The sequence below is a fragment of the Perognathus longimembris genome, chromosome 28 (assembly GCF_023159225.1).
Source record: "Perognathus longimembris pacificus isolate PPM17 chromosome 28, ASM2315922v1, whole genome shotgun sequence".
Lineage (NCBI taxonomy): Eukaryota > Metazoa > Chordata > Mammalia > Rodentia > Heteromyidae > Perognathus > Perognathus longimembris.
The window spans coordinates 78,248,719-78,259,249 of NC_063188.1; the positions used below are offsets into that span (position 1 = coordinate 78,248,719).

At 42.9% G+C, this 10,531-nt stretch overlaps 2 protein-coding genes and 1 pseudogene across 2 annotated transcripts; 1 reads left to right on the forward strand and 2 right to left on the reverse strand.

Annotated features, from left to right (window-relative positions):
- Positions 1 to 779: 779 nt before the first annotated feature.
- Positions 780 to 1,729, forward strand: LOC125343351 (cysteine-rich PDZ-binding protein-like). The gene has a single exon (XM_048335710.1). It carries the CDS (start codon positions 805 to 807, stop codon positions 1,108 to 1,110), a length of 306 nt encoding a protein of 101 aa, XP_048191667.1. The 5' UTR covers positions 780 to 804; the 3' UTR covers positions 1,111 to 1,729.
- Positions 1,730 to 4,912: 3,183 nt separating this feature from the next.
- Positions 4,913 to 5,992, reverse strand: LOC125343127 (annotated as a pseudogene).
- A 1,580-nt stretch (positions 5,993 to 7,572) lies between these two features.
- On the reverse strand, positions 7,573 to 9,309 carry LOC125343347 (zinc finger protein 639-like). The gene has a single exon (XM_048335702.1). It carries the CDS (start codon positions 8,965 to 8,967, stop codon positions 7,573 to 7,575), a length of 1,395 nt encoding a protein of 464 aa, XP_048191659.1. The 5' UTR covers positions 8,968 to 9,309.
- Between the last annotated feature and the right edge of the window lie 1,222 nt (positions 9,310 to 10,531).

The window sequence follows — 10,531 nt, forward strand, 5'->3', positions numbered from 1 at the left end:
ACCCCATCTTTAAAAGGGGGAGGCTGGGCATATGGCTCAGTAGTAGTAGAGTGCTTGCCTAGCATGCAACAGGCCCTGGCACAGTAAACAAATATAAATAAGCCAATGTAATAAGTAATGTGATGTATGTATTTGAAGTTCACACAGCAGCACACTTGGAGTACCAATGGACACAATCTTAAAGATCACACCATAGGTGCTGGGAATATGGCCTAGTGGTAAAGTGCTCATCTCGTATACATGAAGCCCTGGGTTTGATTCCTCAGCACCACATATATAGAAAAAGCCAGAAGTGGCACTGTGGCTCAAGTGGCAGAGTGTTAGCCTTGAGCAAAAAGAAGCCAGGGACAGTGCTCAGACCCTGAGTTCAAGCCCCAGGACTGGCAAAAAACAAAACCAAACAAAAGATCACACCATAGGATAAAAATAGAATCAATCACACAGTCAGAACCAGAACAAAACTTTTGTGATTGTAATTGCAGTACAGAAGATATGTACCATTAAAATCAGGGGTCATACATATATGACTTGAGAGGATTTGTCAGAATAGTCACCAAATCAATCACAGATGAATGGATTGAATACACACACACACACACACACACACACACACACAAACACACACCTTTAACTGGAGCCATCAAACAAATATCTAGAAGTGTAAGGATAGGCGGGAGTGGGTGGCTAAGAGGCCAGAAGTGCGTTGGAGTAGCCGGAAGAGGAATTGTTCTTGGGCCATAGTGTTGATGTTTTCAAGCTGCTGCCGCTGCTTCTGTTGCTGAGGGGGGAACTGTGGGCAGAAGGATGGTATGCAAAAAATGTGAAAAGAAACTTGGTACTGTCATCACTCCTGATACATGGAAGGATGGTGAAAGGAATACCACAGAAAGTGGTGGAAGAAAACTGAATGAAAATAAAGCTTTGACTTCAAAGAAAGCAAGATTTGATCCATATGGAAAGAACAAATTCTCCACTTGCAGAATTTGTAAAAGTTCTGTACACCAACCAGGTTCTCATTATTGCCAGGGCTGTACCTACAAAAAGGGCATCTGTGCAATGTGTGGCAAAAAGGTTTTGGATACCAAAAACTACAAGCAAACCTCTGTCTAGATGTGTTAATGAAGTTTCTGGCTGTCTGATTTTACTTTCTGTTTTGGCTTTTCAAGGCATGATATAGATGTTCATCTTAAGAAGTAATGTGTTACAAGATAAATGGCTAAGTTTAAACCAGGGAAGTTTATAAATAGTTACTGTTATGTTTTGAGGAAGTTCTGAAAGCAACAATGTAACTAGACTTACTCTGTCTTAAGACAGATATTAAGTGGTTATTTTCCTTATGAATGTTTTATTGAACTAGAATAAGTGACAAACTGAATGAAAAATACTTCTGCATTCTGAGTGCACTTTTTATTTAACATTTATATAATTTGTATCCCCTATGTCTACTTTATTTATGGATATTGCAAGGTGAGGTAGAGATTATTGATGTTTTATTCTGAACTTGGCATTTAGACAAAATTCTTCTCTAACTCTCTTAGTTCTTAGAATCAACAGTCTTAATCATAATTTCACTGGATACTTAAATATTAAAAGCCATTACTGCAAAATAATTCTTCAGTAATTACTCCGGACACCGATCAAAGACTAGTTGAATTTCTGATTGCTTTTCATTTGTTCTTGAAGCCAAACTGCCAGTTCCTTTCATGCATTAATAAGAACATAAAGAACACTGATTTGGCCAATGAATGTACTAGATTTCAGTAAGACATATATTATGCCTGTTATCTTTAATTCAAATTGTTATGAAAACCAGAGAAAAGTGTCCATCCATGTTCATGTGTAATGAAAATAAATCCTCTCTCTGGGAAAACTCCTTAAAGCAGAAAGCTCTTTTTTTTCTTTTTAACCATTTCTTGCCCACACTCCCCTAACCCCAATAAATAAATAAAACAAAAAAAGAAGTGTACAGAGCCCCAAATCCTCATGAACCTAAAATCAGACTTATAGGATCAGCTGGGTAGGGGAATTTTGAGTGGCCAAGTATCACAGATATAATGTTGGAATGGCAGTATACTGGATTCAGCTGTCACACATCACATGGCCAGCCAGAGAGAATCAGCCAGTACAACAGTCACAGAGTCAAACCCTGCATTCACAGTTACTATAGATCAGTACATTCACACACACACACACACACACACACACACACACACACACACACACACACACACACACACACTGCACATGCACGCACAGTGCACTGGACATTTGGAATCCACTGCCAGCCAGAAACAGCTAGAACAATCCCAATCAGCACATGGTCCACTGGTCTCCTAGAGTCAGAAGAGGCCACACAGATCTCTCAACACAACACTTGACAGGCTGAGCACAGGTGATGCACACCTGCAATCCTGGTTATTTAGGAGGCTGAGACCTGAGAATCATGGTTCATAGCCCAGGGAAGAGAGTATGTGAGATCCTTTTCTCTATCCACAAGAAAATTGAAGTAGGGCTGCAGTTCAAGTGGTAGGGCACCAAATTGAGCAAAGACACTAAAGGACAGAAATAGACCCTGAATTGATGCCCCCAGAGACTCAAGTAGATATATAGAAGTTGAAAAGCAAACTCGGCCTTACCAGTAGATAAAGTCAAGGATCTGGAGGCCAGCCAGGGAACAGGGTGCACTCACTATCATGGTCCATGTGCAGGAAAAGGCTAATATCAATGGTGGGAGTTCGGATATGAAAATGAATAGGTAACAGCATCGCTGGTGTTTGTGGAAGTACGTGGAAGTGGAAGGATTCCTCTCTCCCGTCCAGTCTCCCAAGCTCTGCCAGGGAAATCCCACCTCACTCCACCCTCTTTCCCCTGCTGACTCCCCACTTCCCAGAGTCCTCACCCTAATATTGTGCAGACACATGACCAAGGCCACCACTATCTCACTGAAGACCTGAATGTCCTCTGTCCCAGCTGCTCATAGGTCTGCATGCCTAGGGAGTGGGCAGGAAGGAATGGGATTGTGGGTTCAAGGAGTCAGAGTAGGGGTAAGAAGTAGGAAGGGTGGGGTCTGGGAACCTGGACTTGGGGAACTGATAGAGGCTAGAGGTGAGGGCTCAGGAGTTAGGGTGGAACCTGGGAGTAGAGTCTGGAATGTGCATGTGAGGACTGGAAGTGAGAATGCAGGTCTTGGAGCCAGGAGGTGGGTTCAGATGACAGAGGGCAAGAAGCCTGGGATCAGGGCCAGTGGGAAGCAGGGCACTGGGGCTAGGGGCTAAGGAGTAGGGAGCTGGGGTAGGACCCCTGTCAAGGTGGCTGAAAGGCTTTGTGGACCTCCCCTCACTTCTAGATGTCATCATCTGCCCTTGGGCAGCTCTCTAGGAACCTGATCCCATACTCTGAGGTGTAGTGTTTCACATCATTCAAAAGTGGGGTAAGAAACCAGAAAGTCCAAGTACACCTCTCAGTGGCCTGGCTGTGAACACTTAATACTCTCAGTCACATACAGGAAATGCCTTGACCTGAAGAAAAAATAAAACTGCTGTTTATGACAAGCAGACTCGATAGCTTCAAGAAAGTCACCTAAACTCCTTGGTGATGAGGAGACAGGCTTGTTAACTTCCTTATGGTCTTGCTGTGAAACGACTCTGAGGACCTTAAGAATAACATCCTGGCTGGGTGTCCATGGCTCACATTTGTAATCCTAGCTACTCAGATGACTGAGGTCTAAGAATCATAGTTTGAATCCAGCCCAGCAGGAAAGTCCATGAGACATTTATCTCCAATAAATCACAAAACAACTGGAAGTGGACCTGTAGCTCAAGCTACATAGCAGTATTGTTGAGGGGGAAAAGCTCAGGGACAGTTCCCAGGCTGTGAACTGAAGCCCCAGGTACTACTAGCATAATACAAAGAATGAAAGCAATACTGCCTGGGCACCAGTGTCTCATGAGTGTAACCTGAGTTACTCGGGAGGCTGAGATCCAGGGATGAAGGTTCAGAGCTGCCAGGGAAGAGCAATTCTCAAAACTGTGTAGAAAATAGTTCTTGACTCAAGTTTCCTGGATATTTTTTGTATTCTTTTTTTTTTAACAAATATAGATTTTATTGTAAGTTTGCCATCAAATATTGTTAAATACATTATCTTACAGCATATCACTTTAAGTTAAAATGTCAGAAACAAACACCATTATGTACATTTTTTTTTTTTTTGGCCAGTCCTGGGCCTTGGACTCAGGGCCTGAGCACTGTCCCTGGCTTCCTTTTTGCTCAAGGCTAGCACTCTGCCACTTGAGCCACAGCGCCACTTCTGGCCATTTTCTGTATATGTGGTGCTGGGGAATCGAACCCAGGGCCTCATGTATACGAGGCAAGCTCTCTTGCCACTAGGCCATATCCCCAGCCCCCATTATGTACATTTTTAAGGAATGTTATATAATGTCACATGAAAGCATACATTATTCTGACTTATAATTCTTCAAAGAATGATAATAGCAAAAGTGATACAACATCTTTAGTATAATATTATGTTTAAGGTACAGTTTGCAAAATCATAGTGGAAAGATGGGCACTGTTGACTCACACCTACAATCCTAGCTACTCAGGAGGCTGAGATCTGAGGATCACGGTCCAAAGCCAGCCCTGGCAGGAAAGTCTGTGAGACTCCAGAAGTTTGACTGTGGCTCAAAGTGGTAGAGGACTAGTCTTTATCAAAAGAACTTAGGGACAGTGCCCAGACCCTGAGTTCAAGTCCCATGACCAACAAAATGTCATGGTGGAAGATGGCAATACTGCCATTCAACATCCTGGATTAGATCCCTTCAGGAGGGACTGCTAATTTATACAAACTTTAAAATCTACATATAAAGGTAGTTTAACACTGCCTCTGAAAGTACATCTCTTATGTGTACAACTTTCAGGCTATTGTTTCAAAGATTTGAAGTATCAAATTGGTTTGATGAATCAGTCAGTTGGCACTTATGAAGACAAGTGTTGCCTTGCCATCTTTAGAATATGTTTTCAGGGTATCACTAAGACTTTTGGAGTACTTTACAAGTTCTTTCTTTTGGTGTTCGAGTGCTCTACAGTTCTGATATTAGTATTTCTTGAGGACATTATTCACTGTATCTAGTAATTCTTTTATTACACTCTCTATACCCTTGATTGTCTGCAGAAACCTTGCTCTGTCATTGATCTCATCTGGGATCTTACTGGGACTCTACTGAAGTCCTCATGCCTTGTCATTTAGGTCCTGGAATTCTGGCTCTGGTCATTCAGTCACATACTCTTCAACACTATCAGCTCTCCATGAAGTTAACTTCTATACTATTTTCCAGTTGTGAGTCTTGAACTCAGGACCTGGGTGTTGTTCCTGAGATACTTTGCTCAAGGCTAGCTCTCTACCACTTTGAGCCAATAGCACCATTTCTGGTTTTTGAGTGGTTAATTGGAGATGAGAGTTTCACAGGGAATTTTCTGCCTGGGCTGGCTTCGAACCATAATCCTCAGATCTTGGCCCCCTGAGTAGCTATGATTACAGGTGTCAGCCACCAGTGCCCAGCTTCTCTAAATTTTTGATAATGATGTCTTATGTGAAACCTGGATTTTCTTTTTCAGCCTTAATGAAATCACTTTTTTGTTTTGTTTTCTTTTGTTTTGCCAGTCCTGGGGCTTGGGACTCAGGGCCTGAGCACTGTCCTTGGCTTCTTTTTGCTCAAGGCTAGCGCTCTACCTCTTGACCCACAGCACCACTTCCGGCTTTTTCTGTGTATGTGGCACTGAGGAATCCAACCCAGGGCTTCATGCCTGCTAGGCAAACACTCTACCACTAAGCCACACTCCCAGCCTTAATGAAAGCAGTTCTTTGTGTCTGAACTGCACGCAGATTTACTTGATCAAGCTCATTAAACACAGGACACACGGTTGCGTGCAGGGGCAGGAGACCCATGGCAGTGGTCTCAGCATCATTTTTCATCTCCTTCATTGTCATCCTCATTCAAAAGCTAACTAGAGTAGAAAAGGCAGTGCTAAAACACAAAATAATCTTCATTCACTACAATATTTCTTCTTTTATTTTGAAGAATGGGACACAAAACACACACAGACTAGCAACTGAGACCCCAACTTCACTCCCTGCCTATGAAACCCCCCTCAACTTCTGGACCAATTCTCTCCTTGTGATGCCAGAAGTACCCAAGAAGAACCAACTGTTCAGGTATTGTCCAGAATCCTGCCCTGCCAGAGTACTGCAAGGGCTTACAGGGACTCATAGTTCAATTTAACCTGAAACATGCACCTGGAAGACTATATTTCCCAGAAGGGATTGCGAGAAAGCTTATCTTGGATATTCTTTCTGAACCTGGGCAATGGTGAGCCCTGCCCTTTATCCAGTGTCTCTGCCTGTTCTCAGATTGACAAGATCTTGAGAAATCCATTTACGTCTATTCTCCTTTTCCCTATGTCTCCTCCTACTAACTTTCCACAACTAACCCTTGTTCTACCCTGCTCCTTCAGTACTAATCTTTAATGGAGTCAGAGTTGAGCTCAAAGTAAGATGCTGATGACATGAGCCATCACCATGAGCCAGTAATCCTAAGCTACTCTGAAAGCTGAGGTGTGAAAATTGAGATTAAAAACCAGCCCATGCAGAAAAACCCAAGAGACTCTTATTTCCAATTGACCACCAAAAAGCTGGCTGACTCAAGTGGTAGAGCACCAGCCTTAAGTGAAAGCCTGATACCCTGGTTCAAGCCCACTACTGACATCAATGAAAATGTTTATTTTTCATAACCTCAAACTGCACTGTGTGTAGAGGTATCCAGGTAATGTTTCTCTTTTCCTGTCCAATATGTTATGATTCTTCTAAATATGAAGTTGTTGTCTAAATCTGAGAAACTCACTCATTAAGTGTTTTCTCCTTTTGAATTACTACATTGCACTGTTCTTATGAGTGAACTATACAATCACTGTGTACATTTTGATTTTTCATGTAATAATTGACTTTATTTTCTCTACCACTGGACATTCTTCATGTGCTTTTCTTTGTCTGTGTTTCAGTACTGGTGATTGAACCCAGAACCTTGAACTTGCTGGGCAAGTATTCTGCCATATCAATCATATACCCAGTCTTTTTTCTTCTTTTCTTTGAGACAGGGTCTCACTAACTTGCCAGCTTGTTTTGATCTCAAAATCCTCCTCTCCCTGCATTCTGAGTAGCTGGATGTACACCACCATGCCTAGCTTCACTAGATTTTTTTTCTTTAGTACATTTGTTTCATTTCAATTCATGAAATTTGAGCACATGCGAAGAAACTGAGTATGTCACCAAAAGGAAGGACAACCATGAATTACTGTGTAACTGAAAACACCACAATTAAGTAATCATTATATACTGAAAATTTAGCAATGCCAAGAAAAACTTTAAAAACTTGAAGGTAAATCTCTTAAATTGTGTTTAAAGTCATTCATCATAACATTAAAAAAACCTTGAATTTATCATTTTAAACATTATGTAAAGTCAAGTTGTCTCATGGACTGGAAGGTGACTGATTAATTCCCTTTCATTTCCAAATCTCATCAAGCAGTCACTAATTTATGCGGTAACTCAGCTGAATGCTTGAAATCTAGATGAATTTTAAGATCTTCAATTTGTCCTGTTGAATATTCACAATATTGACATAAATAAATCCTTTCAGATAAATGTGAATTTAAATGCTTGCAGTATTCTAGCATACTTGAAAATCCTTTGCCACAGTCATCACAAACATGAGGATATATTTTAGTATGCTCAATAGCAACATGCCTGTTAACATTTTTGTGACGTCTACTCCGAAAACCACACACTTGACATACAAAGAAGTTTTTACATTTGTCAAAGGTAATTTTGCTTAAAAGGCTGTACTGTCCATGTTCTCCACTGTTACACTTATCACTTAGTTCTATTAATTTACATGCATGCTCATTTACCACATGGCTATGCAAGTCTTCTGGATCATTAGTTTCATGTTCACAGAACTGACACAAGTACTGTTCATCACAGCTGTGTTCCTGGAAGTGCAGGTAGAGCTCACTGCTTGAGGAGAACTGCACGTCACACTGCTCACACCAGTACAGGTGATCACTAAAGTGGATGTCTGCAATGTGCTGGCTGAGGTTCTCAAAAATCACCATCTTATAGTCACAGTATTTACAAATGTAGGGATCCTCGTCGTGTCGTTTGGCATGCTCGATTAGAAGCATGTTCGTAGAGAAACTTTCCTTGCATATTCGACATACATTTGAATCAGTACGTTTATGCTTCAGGATGAGATGCTGTTTTAAATCAGAAAAATATTTACTGTTGAAATCACAAAGTTCACATTTATAGAGACCACTGCTATTAGCTCTCAGTAAAGGCCATTTCTGCTGGGCAGTCACATTCAAAGCCTGGCTTTTGTCAATAAGTTTACAGAGTTTTGCCGGTGGTTCTTCATCAATTTGATCTGGGAGGCTTTCAGAGGAATTGTTTTCTGTCTCTATGTCATAATCCTCAGATATTGCATGCACTTCTACAGCAACAGGAACCTCTTCTGCAGAGTGAACTTCTACAGGACGCTCCTCTTGGGTTTGCTGGTGGAATGATTCAGGTGAGTCACATTCTTCATCACAAATTTCTATATCAGATTTTTCTGCAGGAAAGGCAGTGTGGTCTAGGATTCTAAGCATAGGACCAGGAACCAGGTAGTTCTGATGTCTGTGTCTGGCCTTGATTCCATCTGCAAATTTTGGCAAGTCATTTGATGTCTCAGTATCTGAATCGTCATCTTTGTTGTCAAAATATTTTAAGTCTGGCTGTCTCATCCAGCAGACACTGTAACAATGATCAGAAAAAATTCCATTGAATCCATCTGCAACTCTGCTTACTCCAGAGGAATCTGAATAACGAGAAGGGTGTAAAGTCTTCCTTTTTCTTTTTTTAGGATACTCATTCATATCTTTTCAACCTGGTATAATTCTTAACACTTCAGTGAGGAAAAATGAATTACAAAAAAGTTCCACAGATGGTAATAAAATGCCTCACCTCACCACGGGCTCCGCCCGCCCAGGCGCAGCTCCCCGGTGGTGGTGGCGGCTTCCGATGCCCGAGCGCGCGGGCCCCTGGGGCCGCGCAGAGGCGGGCGACGCGGCTCCTGCCTTCCCGCTGCCTTGGGCCTCCCGCGGGCCGGCGCCTCGGCCTCTGGCGCTCCCCACACCAGCCCCGCCGAGCCGCTAGGCGCAGGCTGCAGAGGCTGCGCTGGCTTCGCAGACGCCCTCATCCGCGCCTGCGCCGTGCACCTCCGCTAACCGCGAGGGTGGGCGGGAGGCCGCGTGGAGAGCGGGGGAGGGGGGGAACGGGGGAGCGGGGGAGCGGGCTTTGGAGGCCCAACCAGGCTGCGCGGCGGCCCAGGTGACACCGCTGGCCTCCAGCCTCGGACTGGCCCGAGGCTGCGCCCCCTGCTGCCGGAGCCCCGGCTCCGTGCCGCCGACACTAGATTTTTTTGTTTGTGCAAGTATTGTTGGTTGGACTTAGGGCCTCTCACTCTCAAGACTGGAACTCTTATCGCCTGAGCCCCATTTCCACTTGTGCTTTCTGTCTACTTCACTGAAGGTAAGAGTCTCAGGGAAGTTTCTACTCAGGCTGGTTTTAAACTATAGTCCTCAGAACTCAGTCTTTTGAGGAACTTGGACCAACTTCACTTTTGAGGACTCTTTGGAATCCTTTTTACATGTGTATTGGTCTTGAGGTTTGAACTCAGGGCCTGGCACTGTCCCTGAGCTTTTCTGCTCAAGGCTAGTACTGTATCACTTGAGCTACAATTCTACTTCATTTGTTTTAGAAGTTTATTGAATATAAGGGTCTCACAAACTTTCCTGCCCAGATGGCTTCAAACTGCAGTCCTCAACATTTTGAGTAGCTAGAATTACAGTCTCGAGTCACCAGTGCCTGGCAAGAATTACCTTAAGAATCTTTTTAATCTCAGTATTTCCTTTTCAACTGCATCATTTTGGCATTACTCGAGTTTAAACTCAGGGTTTTTCACTTACTTGTTAGGACTTGACTCAGGCCTCCAGTCTTCAACTGCATCATTGTAATATCCAATCCATTCCACTCAATCTTTTCTCTGAACATTAAATACTTTTAATCTAGTATCTTCTGTGGTTGTTCCAAACAACTATTTGCATCTGGGAGACTATGTAAGCCTTTTTTTATAAGCACAGATGCTTATAAAAGTTGGGAGTTGGTACTTCTCTCCTACAGAATCCTAGGGGCTGGCTGAACTCAGCCAATCCTGTGTCCCTTCCCTTGGCCTATGACTCCCAGGGAAGCCACCAGCACTTCTGTCTTGATGACCAAAAACCAATCTAGGGATCTAGGGGTGACAGTACTTTGTTAAAATCGCCTAAGCTGGAGAGACAACAGTTAGAAGGCAAACCAATGCAACAGCAATACTTAGAAAACAATAAGCTGTAAACCAACTGTACAACTCAGGGAGGGAGGGAATTGGGGAGAGTGGAA